The sequence below is a fragment of the Hippocampus bargibanti genome, linkage group LG02 (assembly GCF_051943395.1).
Source record: "Hippocampus bargibanti isolate YZ-2025 linkage group LG02, ASM5194339v1, whole genome shotgun sequence".
Lineage (NCBI taxonomy): Eukaryota > Metazoa > Chordata > Actinopteri > Syngnathiformes > Syngnathidae > Hippocampus > Hippocampus bargibanti.
Window position 1 is genome coordinate 7,748,615 of NC_142735.1, and position 13,013 is coordinate 7,761,627.

General features: G+C 42.1%; 1 protein-coding gene across 2 annotated transcripts; it reads left to right on the forward strand.

Annotated features, from left to right (window-relative positions):
* The first annotated feature begins 843 nt into the window (after positions 1-843).
* On the forward strand, positions 844-11,430 carry reep2 (receptor accessory protein 2). 2 transcript variants are annotated; one of them, XM_089023371.1, is made up of 8 exons: positions 844-1,090; positions 3,133-3,205; positions 5,568-5,644; positions 6,340-6,460; positions 6,663-6,776; positions 7,437-7,617; positions 8,833-8,972; positions 9,819-11,430. In XM_089023371.1, the coding sequence occupies exons 1-8, from the start codon at positions 1,059-1,061 to the stop codon at positions 9,885-9,887; spliced, it is 807 nt and encodes a 268-aa protein (XP_088879497.1). In that variant the 5' UTR covers positions 844-1,058; the 3' UTR covers positions 9,888-11,430. The 2 variants fall into 2 exon arrangements, with proteins under 2 accessions (XP_088879497.1, XP_088879488.1); XM_089023362.1 differs by having other exon boundaries at positions 848-1,090; positions 8,803-8,972.
* Positions 11,431-13,013: the final 1,583 nt, after the last annotated feature.

Genomic DNA, 13,013 nt, shown 5'->3' on the forward strand with positions numbered 1-13,013 from the left:
CTTTTTTTGCGCTTGTAATGGGCAGCATCTTCACAGCGCCGCTTTGTTCAGCCGAAAGGTCAGTGCTGTAGGACAGTCTGCGGCTGGATGAATGCATGGCTTGATGAGCCCGCGATAAGAAAGGAGCGTCAGCGCAGTGCGCCGATGCGTATGTGGAACTGTCGCGGCTTGGAATTGAAACGGATTTATGTAGGACAGGAGATGTGAGACAATCTCTTTTCGTCAATGGATGCTACAGCTGCATGTTTGCTTTCAACATTTAGCTTGTAGTCGACGTGCATATTCCACCATGATGTCCCTGATCCACTGGTGAAGAGATGCTTTGATCCTCTCTGTCATCTGGAACTGCTTTGTATAACAAAGAGGGCACAGAAAGTGCTTAAGAATGAATGACTGTCTTTGTGTTGTCATGTTATTTGTTATGTATTTTTTGTTTGTTAGTTCCTTTGACTTCAAGACGGCACCATGAGAGTGGCTGCCTTTCCAGCAGCTCCTGTATTTTGTTTTTCTACTTTCATTCCTTTCATCACTTTGCTGCCGTAATTTTTTTTCTGTATTTTTTTCTTTGTAAATTATTTTCTTTATAAATTCTTTATTTGGGTCTTGATGGCTTTAGTTCTATGATTCATTTGCCTCTTGATAGCTTTGGTTCTATAATTCCTTTTTTTATTGATTACTATTATCCCCCTCCCTTCGTTATGTCACACCCAGCTACAGTAGTCCCAATGAATTTATGATGTACAAGTTGTGAACACAATATTTAAATCCGTGTTAATCAATAAAACTTTCAGATTGGTGCCGAGCATTGCTGCCCCTTTAAGAACCACACAGTTGAAGAATCCACCCGCCCTGACGCGAAACAGCTTGGAGCCAGAGACTGCAGCACTTATTCGGCCGTTGCCTCCACGCACCTGACTGTCAACCGACCACCGAACGGCCAGTTTCTTCAACACCAGCCGCGTCCAAGAGGGTGATGGCGGTGCCCTTAATTTAGCCCACTAGCCCCTCACCGTTTTAACCTCGAGGCGCAGAAGGCAAGCGGCAGGAGGTCCAGCAAGATGGTGTCTTGGATGATTTCGAGGATGGTCGTGTGAGTACCGGACTGTTTTTGTTGTGGTTGTGGTGATGGTGATGGTGGTGTTGCAATGTTAGCACATCAGAGCGGCGGCTCCATTCATCGACTGTCAGTCTGATGCGAGACGACGAGGCTGTCTCCCCTGACAACTGTCATGCTCTGCTCCTACTCAGCCCACACAGACGTAAACACTTCAAACTGCGGATCGTGTAGTTTATTCAACCTCTCATTAATTAACAAGACGCGTCGCGAGCTAGCAGTCGCTGGTGGCTAATAGCTAACCAGTAACTGTGCCAACTGAGTATTATTTGGCCAGAGTCGTCCGCGCTTTGTCGAACTGAAACAATTAGATCAGGCATCTCTGGCTGAAGGACGCAGATTGGAAACTTACGAAGAGTATATTTGTGTTCAAATAACCCTCCTCACATTATGGATAACAATGCTTTTGATATGATGGCAAGGTAGTAGAGTGTCATGACTTTAGAAACTTAGCTGATAAAATATTTTTAACGCAACGTTTTGAAGAATAGATGACAGAAACGTCATAGGGTGATTCAAGCGTGTATATAGGCCGCGACATCAGCAGAGAATGACTCGACTGAAGTAAGCAGCTGTCACTACTCCTGCATTGCTCCTCACAGAATTGTGTAGCTAAATAAGGTGTTAATACTTCTGGCAGTGACTTGTATCATTATCTTCATCTGATTGCACAAGCAGAGCTTGCAAATGGTTACCTTTTGCCAGCATCCATCTAGCTCAGGGGTTTCAAACATATGGCCCGCAGGCCGGAACCGACCCCCAAGGAGGTTTGATGAGACCCGCAAGATAATTCAAAAGTGGAAAAAAATGCAAGAACGACATGGAATTCTTTTTTAAAAATGATGTACAATTCAAGGACTGTCCACTCGGGGGCAGAGTGGTGCTTTTTCAATGCGGTTTCAACACCCTCATTAGCCAAAATATCATTATCCAAACGGTGAAAAGTAGATAAGGAGTGTAGCATTTTCAATGAAAAATGGACCACGTCATACCTTTTTTAGAGATACCTGGGAAACCTTTGTGCTTGTTGTGTTTTCAACAAGTTTCAGTATTTTTGTTATTTATAGCATGTATGGTATAATTTTAGTGGTCCGGCCCACTTGACATCTACCGAGGCCATATGTGGCCCACAATGTGAAATGAGTTTGACACCCCTGATCTAGCTATTCCACATTTCTGCACTTGAGGTGGAAGTGCCTGACAGGAAGAACAAATGGTAACAATGGGTGTGTGGGTCAATTTGCTCGATTCAAGCTCTTCAATCGGTGGCCTCGTGCAATGCACATTACAGGTTTCATCCATACCTGGGACAGAAGACCAACTGCAAATCTGAGCAGTAAACATGCTATGAATGCCAACAGCTTGGTAGGAAGAGTATGATTTGTGCATATTTATCCATGCACAAAATGGTCAGAACTCACTGTGTGTCTGTTGTTTTAATCTGGTCTCCCTCAAACTTTGGAGAAAAGAATCGCCTTAGGTGATATTATAAAATTAGGGATCATTTTTTTGTGATCTATCCAAATCCCTGATGACCTTGTAAGCATTGTAAGCAGGATTATTTATTATATACATGTACACTTATTATGACTTTGGCAGTTGACAGCATTGTCACAAAATGTTGATAAATTTAGGGAGCTCTTAGGATAAGCAGGTCCCATTTTGGGATAATCTCACCTGTCTTTTTCTGCAGTCATCTGCTTCTGTCATATAAGTAACGGTCACCACTTTGGCTGAATGAATTTCAATAAAAAAAGCTTCCAATCATACACCACCTCACCCATGGCAGACATCTTATCTCACTTCCTGACTGTGTATATCAGGTTTGTCTGTTTTGACCAATCACCGGCCATTATCACCGGGCAGATAATATAGAAAGCTACAAGATAAAATATGGCCAACAAGCCTTTGAAGCAGGAAGTCATTTGTTTGGGTTTTAGAGTCCACACCAAGAACCTCTGTGCTCTTATTTTTTATCTCCTCTAACACTGACTTTTTTTTACCACCTACCCCTTCAGCCTGGCCTTTGGGACGCTCTACCCAGCATACGCGTCATACAAGGCTGTCAAAACGAAGAATGTGAAGGAGTATGTGAGTATCACCGCTGGTTACAAACTCCAAATGCATCACTTTCCGTTATACTGTTCCACTTTGAAGACGTCTTGCCCCAGGTTGCTGCCGACTGTCTTTTTCATGACTGATGAGCTCTTTCTTGCTTGTGTTGGTCAACCCGTCAACAGTAATGAACAAAACCGCAAGACACTTGTTTTGTTGTTGTTGTTCAGCGGGCATGCTGACCTCTGAAATTTAAATAGTGTTAAATGCATAAAGTTTCATTTGCCAATAGTCTCTCTTAAGAGTCGTGATATGTCCCCATAGTTGCTTTTGAACTAAAAAGCAAGACTTCCACAGACATCAGCTTTAATGCACACCACCGATAATGACATTTACATACGTACATTTGCGCAATGAAATAAATGTACAGTAGTCTTTAATAAGATCTCCGCCTTTGGTGAAAGAGGAGGAGCTTGAATACAGTCAGATGGGGGGTTCATTTTACACTTCTTCATTGTTGCTGCTTTAGTTGCTTACATCTGTTTATGTATTTTAGCCCCCCAAACTGAACTCTTCTTGTCTCATCAGGCCAAAATTGTGTAACTAAAATTACATCATGGAATGGCCAGTCAGTGAACACACACCCGAGTCAAAATACAGTAAAGTCTCGTTATATCGATAGTCCCGCTTATTACGATACTATTTCTATGCACGCAAGAAGAAAATTACATGCGCGCAGGGTCGGATATATCGATAGTCCCGGTTATATCGATATTTTTCGGACTCCCGAGAATATCGATATAACGAGACTTTACTGTAGTTGTGTATGCACCCAATAAAGAGATCACTGTAAAGCATTGATGAGAAAGTATCTTAAAAAATATCTATACAGTGTGAGATGGTTTCATTCACTTTTCCCCAAACAGTTGTTTCTATTTTTCCCCTCAATAAAGAGATCACTGTAAAGCATTGATGAGAAAGTATCTTAAAAAAATATTTAGACAGTATGGGATGGTTTCATTCACATTTCCTCAAACAGTTGTTTCTATTTTTCCTTATCGCCCTTTTTTAACTCATTCACTGCCAGACTTGCAAAAATGTGTCCACTCTAGTGCCAGGGTTTTTGTCATTTTCACACAAATTGCAGGACCCACAAAATATTGAGTTTTAGGTCTACATAAACATTCAATGCACTGTTAGAAATCTTCGACTTTCTCTTTTGTCAGAAAAAAAGAGTTAATTCCTAAATTCTATGGGTCTGGAGTTATATGAGCTCGAAATGAGGGCGGCACTCCAAAATACAATGCAATACATAGATATTGTTTTTTAATAGCGCTTTAACAACAGCTGAAGCTGGAACACAGTGCAAACTTGGAAATAAAAGGGAACTGCTGCCCCTCGTGGAAGAGAAAAACACTGCCGGAGTCTGACCAACACTTTATCGGCAGTCCCGCAAAAACAAAAAAACAAAACCTGAACAAATTAGGGAGGGGCGCTCCACATCATATTTTCAATTCCGGAATGAATTTGGGAATGGCAATCAATACGTTAAAATGAAGTTTTGAAGTGGTATACCTTTTTTCCCCATTTTGTTTTAGTTGGCTCGTGGTGGATGTACAGTATTTTTAAATGAACAAAATGTTCTTATTACACATTGGATTTGTCAAAGAGGACATGAAGGGAAAAGCCGAAAGGAAAAGAAGTATTTTGCCAATTCTTCCAAAATAATAAAACGCAGAAGGTAGTCAATTTGACTAGAGTTGTATTCACTTTCTATCGCCATTGTACAATGGTACGTTTATTGTTGCTAGTTGAGTGCGTGGCTGGATCTTAAGTCAAACGGGATCCTCCCTGCTTACCTCATCACCGCAAAGGATGAGAGCAAGAGGAGGAGGCGTAGCGGCAGCAGCGTGCTGGCCTGGCGCCTGGATTCGCACCCGAGAACAATCTCCCCCTCCTTGACTCGTTACTGTAGCTCCCTTCCTCCCGCTTTCTCTCTTGTCTCAACTCAAGCAGACGCCAACAGAAGGAGCACAGTGTGTGTGTAGGATACCATTTTTAGAACTGTTCTGATTTGTGTTTGCTCCAGTTTGGAGTCATTGGATTCAACAGAATTTGTTATGTTCTCGACTCCTCGGTTCACTTGCTGTTGTTTGAAGCACGTTTTGTATAAAAGTGATCCTATTTTGTGATGCCCGACATTCCATTTGTGTCTCCGGCAAATGAAACCATGCATAATGATATTCATTCGCATGAGTCACATATGTTGCATTTCATGTGAGCACATCTTGTTTGCCTTGGCACGTGATTCACAAAAGGCAGAGAGTGTTCAGCTACTATCCTGTCCCCCCCAACGACCCCCCCCCCCCCCTCCTTGTCTGCGTTTGTATGAATTCAGGTCAAATGGATGATGTACTGGATAGTATTTGCCTTATTCTCCACAGTTGAGACGGCGTCGGACTTGTTCTTCTCATGGTGAGTTAGTAGCCGCACATCATTCTCCGTGTGCTAGAAATAAAGAAGCGCTTATATAATATCAATTGATGCATTCATGTGTTTCCGATGCTACTTGAGTTGGATATTTTTAGATTGGGTTGGCCTTTAATAGTCTTGCAGTGGAGAAATTTACATTTGACAGCAGCAAAATTATGGAAGGAAGAGGAAAGGAACGGAAGAAGTAGAAAAACAAAATACAGGAGCTGCCACTCTCGCGGCGCCATCTTGAAGTCAAGAGAACAACAAAAAATAATAATAATAATATGGCAACACAAAGACACAGTCATTCAATCTTAAGCATTTTCTGGACCCTCATTGCTGTATGAAGCTGTTCTAGATGAAAGAGGAGGCGTCCTTTTCACCAGTAGATCAGGGACATCATGGTGGAATATGCACATCTATCTACTGCAAGCTAAATGATGAAAGCAAACGCGAAGCTGTAGCTCCATTGATGAAAGATTGTCTCAAATCTCCTGTCCTTTGTAAATCCGCATCAATTCCAAGCCGCGGTAGTTTCACATTATGCCCTGGTGCTCTGCGCTGATGCTCCTTTCTTCTCATCGTGGGTACCTTTTTAGTTTTAACACCATCAAAGGATGATTTGCCTTCTTAAAGTGAGCTCACAGTGTCCGAGGTTTCAAACCACATTCTCTGCGTTGGTTTTCATTGTACAGGTTTCCTTTTTACTTTGAGTTGAAGATCGCCTTTGTGATCTGGCTGTTGTCCCCATACACCAAGGGCTCCAGTGTGCTCTACCGCAAGTTTGTCCACCCAACCTTGTCCAACAAGGAGAAGGTAAAGACCGTCACTCGGTCGCTTTCTTAAATTGTCATTGGATTGGATTGGATTGGATTTGCCTTTATTAGTCTCGCAGTGGAGACATTTACATTTCACAGCAGCAAATTTATGAAAGAAATCATACATACATCATACAGTATTTTGTTGCATTTAGCTCCGTTTGTTTCCCTTTCTGCTTGTTCATCACCACATGCTGCAGGAGATAGATGATTACATTTCACAGGCCAAAGACAGGAGTTATGAGACCATGATGAGGTTTGGAAAGAGGGGTCTCAACTTGGCTGCCAATGCTGCAGTAACTGCAGCCACCAAGGTGAGGGCGCCGTGCTGTGTATCACATTATCTTAAGGCAGGGGCGTCAAAGTAATTTTTTGCTGCAGGCCACATTGTCATTGGGGTTTCCTCTGGAGGCCGTTATGAATTTGGGGAAGCCATGAGAACTTTTCACCCCCTCCACATATTACATTTAGAGTGCACAACAAATGAATGAATAACTAGTTTTCAAATCTGAAGTCAAAAATAATGCCTTATTGTGGTGAAATGGGACAATTTGAAATTTTGCTTCGGACTTTAGCAAGCATCGTAGCACTTGACATGCTCGATTTGCTTTCGAGGGCAGAACAAAATGATGTGGGGGGCAAGATTTGGCCCCAGGTCTTGACTTTGACGCCTGTGTCTTAAGGCCTTTTCACTGCGCACTGCTATTTCAAGGCCGTGGGGAAAGTGTAAGGTTAACAGTTCCAAAATTGAAGTGATAGAAACTGCAGTTTGTTTAATGTATTTACTTCGATTGACTTTGTGACATTTAAAATTGTGTTTGATGTTCTGAAACATCCAAGTGTACCATGTATGAAAAATAGTTTTTTTTTTCTCGGCACTTTTTGTATCCAGTACATCTCGATATTTGGCCAATCTATTTCTCAAATCTTTTGTCCAACATTTGACTCATCATTTTTTGTTAATTGCTATGCAGGGACAGGGTGTGCTGTCAGACAAGCTGCGCAGTTTTAGCATGCAGGACCTGACACTCATCAACGCGGAGGATGAGCTGTCACTGCATTCTTCAGATGGCCGCATGAGACGAGACTCTGTGGATGATATGAGCTCGGGGGCCAGCACGCTGCCCCGGGCCAAGAGCGCCACTGCACGACAAAGTAAGGCCACACAGAATAATCAACCAAATTTCGTGCTGTGGATACCTGTTGTCTGTGTCATTTTCTCTTTTTGTCCTGCTTAAGAAACTTAAAATGGCACGGATGGCGATAGACAATGAGTGTCTCTGTGTCAGCCTCACAAAGTGTAGACGGAATGTGGAAAAGGCAGACAAAGAAACGTACAAGAGTAATTCCGACACCTTTAAGAAATACAAAAAATGGATGTAAAAGCAATTGAAAGGAAATTAATATACTGTATTTCCTTTTGTGGCTCTTCCACAATAGTACTGTAGTAACAATTGAGAGACCACAGTGAAGCTCTGCTGTTTGTGGCCAATAGGGAGCGAGTTTGCCTATGGGGGGGGGGGGGGGGGGGGGGGGGGGGGGGGGGGTGGGGGCTAAGTAAGTGCCAGTCATTGACACCCCTTCTAAAAAGGTTTACAATTGGTTATGGATACCACAAAATAAAAACAAGCAAAAGGCAATAATAATATATAATTATTATTACTATTATCGTTATTATTGTCTAAACATAACTCGTCGAAATGATGTCTCGGCATTAGTATGCCACCAGATGGCGCCAAAGTATTATATAATTGCTGAAATTGTATTGAATTTGAGTAAAATTTAAGGTGGGTGATATATTGTGACCATACCCATCTAGATATGAACAGGTATTGAAACATTCTGCCAAACCTTATATACTGTCCACAAATAGAAATCCATTCATCTTCTGCCGCTTATCCGGGGTCGTGTCGCAGTGGGAGCAGCTTCAGTAGGGAAGGCCAGACTTCCCTCTCCCCAGCTACTTCTTCTAGCTCGTCCTGGCGGGTTCCCAGGCCAGCTGGGAGACATAGTCTCTCCAGCGTGTCCTGGGTCGTCCCCGGGGTCTCATGCCAGTGGGCAATAGAAAACATTTTAACAAAAACTTAAACTGTTGGTTATATTTTCGATTTTTGTGGTTTGGACATATAGATACTCCGGGCATTCCCACAGTAGCCTGAAAATCTTGTTTTGGAGCATTGACTGCAATTTGTGTACATTGTGTACATTTATAAAAATGTCTACTGAGCTTTGTAACTAGCATGCAATTGATGTACTGTACTATTGCATCTAAAAATAGATCCACAGTAGAAGAGATAACATGTCCTGATGACATTTGTTTTTGTACAAATAAATCCACAGCACGCTCAATGGCATTGGCGTCCCTTTCAGACGAGACATCGTCCCACCACGGCTCAGACCAATCAGATGCAAGAACTGAGAACTCTGATGAGGACGGTGGCGAAAAGGCCTCCAAGCGGACTACCACTGCCGCCGCCAAAATGACCAGGAAACCTGCTGCAAAGACGGAGGTACACACTCGCATTACCAGTCTTGCAGGTGTCAAAACTAGTTAACCACCAGCAATATTGCAGTAAAAACAAAACACTCGATTCCTACCATAGCAACAAAATTGTGAAATGCGATGGCGATCGTGTTGCAAATGCACTGGACATTGAATCCTCACGACCCTCATTTGTGCAGTGGTGGGAAGCCTGAGTGAGGAAGATACACTAAAATTTAGCCTCCAATCATCTTATCTGCCCAGGTCCTTCAAAATCCAAACATCATTAGCGATTGGACCATTTCTTAAATTTATTAATTTGTCATCACAGGATCAGAATACTGGCCCTCAGTCACTACGTGATAGGCAATTTTGACGAGCAATCAATTGCTTAACAATCTGAACAGATCAATGCATCACTAATGTTATCATTTATTTGATCTGAACATTTTGTTTATCATTTTAACTGGTCCAGATGCTCCCGAGGCGCAGTTGCGTGTTGTTTTTGTGATTTGTATACTTGCGATGTGATATTGGCGGGATGAAGTCGAGTCAACCCCTACTACAGAAGCAAGATGGCCAACCACTATACTTGAAGTTGGTCACAAATGTCATTTTGCATTGAGGCTTTCCAGTTTTGACACATTCCAAGCGCATTTACTCGACCTTGTCAAGTGACAACAAAAATGTCTTTCGTACTCTCAGTGAGAATACATTTGAGTTTCACAACTTTCTTTGAAGCTTGCAACGTGGTCCTCGTGTAAAATTGCCGTTCTGAGACAGTGCGTTCACTGATGCCTGTACATTGTCCTTCAGTGTCACCGACCGTTGTTGACTGTCTTTGTTCTTTTCTGTCCCGCCCCTCCTTGGGAAGACGCAAAGCAAGACAGTGAAGAAGGCACCAAAGAAAAAGACCACATCCAGTGCAGAGACACCTCCGTGAGGGCCTCTGTCGCTGTCCGCGGGCAGACACATTCCACACCCACCGCCTAACAGCAACCCCTCCTCCGTCCGGTCTCCACATGAACACAAACACCACATGAAGCACCAAATGCTGTTTACATTTAGTTTCAGCTTTTGATAGTTTTCACTTTTTGGGGGCGGAGAGGGAAGGAGGGAGGCTTCTCTGTGGTTCTCTTAATTTGTTTCACTGTGTATTGTTGTTACGGTCTTTTAATTAAACATTTTATTCATGTCCTTTTCTTGGTGTTTATGTATAATGTGACTGGACTAGCTGAGAACGTAACCTGACTGGTAAAGTAACCTGCATTAAGTGTGTAGCACAGATTAAAAATATATATTTATATAAAATTAGATGTAATCCTTTGACCACCCAGCCAAGATGCGGTCTACTCAATGTCTGGTTTATTCTGCAGCACCGACGTCCTTTAACAACTATCATTTTGTGTACTTTACTGTAGTTGCAGTGTAGTTACTGTTTGTTGAATGACTTTTTACGTTTGGAATAAGATGATTATGTGTCTGCTGGACTCGTTTTTCATGCAATTACTGCAGCTTTTGTATACAGTGTGATTTGACTTGGGATAAAGATGTGGTTTTGGCAGCAAGATGGTTGCTATATGGAGCTTGCGTGCGTTTTCCCCCCAGACTTCTTTGGACTTTCTTAAAAAAAGGCCTCTTGGGTTATTCAATAATTCAAAATTAGCCATATATGTGTGGTTGACTGGTTGTCTAAAAGTACCCTGTAATTGGGTGGCAACCAATCCACCCATGTATCTCGCCTCTCGCCAAAAGTCAGCCAGGATATGATGCAACATGACCCTAATAAGTAAACTCACAATGGAAATTTTGCACCCATGATACTACGAATGCTCACTTGTGCTGTATGTTTAATTTGTCTATTTAATGGCGGTTTTAGTTTCCCCTTCCCCAACTTTGTTTTCTATCGGGAGCGAGTGTCTGGCTTGCCTGTGTTATTTCTTATGTACCCGGCTCCACAAGTGTCCCAACACTGTTGCGTTTAGTTTTCTTCGGCTGTTCTTCCCAATTGATTATTTCTATCTAGCATGGCGCTGAAAAAATGGAAACTAGTTAAAAACGGCAGGGGGAGACAAAGTCCGCCTGTTGTACTGACAATGTATGTAAATACATGTAAATGACTGTAAATACAGTACAATGCGACCTTGCCTTATGCTTTGTTTGGGTATTCATCTGTTGTCCAGCATTTTCAGTTCAATTTCTCAAGTGTGGTTTATAAATGGGAGATGATCCAGTTTAGTAGTGATTTACATCCTCTATTAGACAAATGTTAATCAACAGAGACTTTTCCCACCGAGGTTGTCTGAAAGGTCTTGCAGGCTCACATTGCTGGAATTTTTTAATACTATCTATTTCTTGTTAACATTATGGTTTAAATTATGTTGTACACCACGATTCTAATTTTCAAAATTCCATGTGAACCACAAAGACGTGTGTACTGGAACAGTATTGTCGCGTATCAGTAATAAATCCACTCCTAAAGGAGAGTTGGTGGACTTGTCGTTTCATTTTTTACATTTTATTCAGGAAAAAAAATATTGAATATAAACAACCCGAGGTCAACCATAACTGTCGAAATACTAAATTGTTTAGTTTGGATGAGAAGGCTTTCATATCAATAAAAAAAACTAAATTCATGTAATTTTGTCTTCTTCAGCAAAAGATGTGGACTTGTTTTCATAAGTTAACTTTCCTCTGTTTCTAATACAATACAAAATTAAAATTTGGTTTGCACAGCAAATTATTTTCAGGTGGTAGTTGATCTGCCAAGTTAAGAGTGCTAATCACACGTCCACCGTGCTGCCCACCTTAAATGTATGCTTTGGCTCAATCAAGTTTGAGACACGCTGATATCTGTCAATTCTGTACACGTTGACGACCCAGGACAGAGTTGCAGTTGCATGGTTCAGGGTAAAGGAGATCTAAACAACCCACACCACGCGTTGTGACAAGACCCAGTGTCAAACAATGCGTAATGCTGGTTTGGTCACTCAGTGGCGCCATCGAGCCAATAAAGACCACAATTTCTGGGTGCGCTGAGTTTGAAGGGGGTGACCCCATCCGTGATGTAGGACGAACCCAGAATGTGAACACTTGGAGCAAGGAATGTAATTCCCATTTAGTATGCCGTGTGCCACGCGGTGCTTGCGGCCAGTAAGTTCATGTCTTTTAACCCCAACATGCCTCGCGATGTGACCTTCGATGGACCGCTGATGTGTAAGGACACCCCCCCCCACCCGCTCTACCCCCGCTGTGTCTCTCTCTGCCTTTGAGATGAACAGTTTCTGACAGCTTACGTAACACATCATGTAAACGAGAGGGACATTTGTGTGTCCGTTTGAAAACGCACAACAAAGCAATAATTTTGTTCAGGATGTCTTTTCCTGCATTGGTTAGCGTGCGGTCCATGTTAATTGAAACTTCAGAATCACCATTACCGTAGTCTCAAAGCGGTGGTTCATAATTTATTAAAATATACCATAGGAATTGACCATTTTAAGTCATTATTTATTATATTTGGAAATAGGCATTCTCTACTGATAGTTTAACTGACAGGTGTCAAACTCCGGTCCTTGTGGGCCACCGTCCTACATGTTTTCCAAATCTCCCTGTTGCAATGCACCTGCTTCAAGGGAAAAGGCTCAATGTGGACACCTGATTCAAATGATCAGATCATCAGTAAGCTCTGCGGAAGTCTGCCATTGAGCCTGTTCCCTTGAATCAGGTGCATTGCAACAGGGAGACATGGGAAAACATGGAGGATGGCAGCCCTCTAGTTAAACTTTAACTCATCCACTGCCAGACGTGCAAAAATGTGTCCACTCCAGTGCCAGGGTTTTTTTTTTCATTTTCACTCGAATTCCAGGACCCACAGGATATTGAGTTTTAGGACTACATAAACATTCAATGCAGTGTAAGAAACTTGAGACTGTCTTCTTTCATCAAAAAAAAGTTTATTTCTAAGTTATATGCGTCTAGAGTGATCTGAGCTTGAAATGAGGGCCTTCAAGTTACAGCCTTGCATTGCTCACCAGTCTTAGAAAGGATTTACAGTGATACCTCGGCTTAT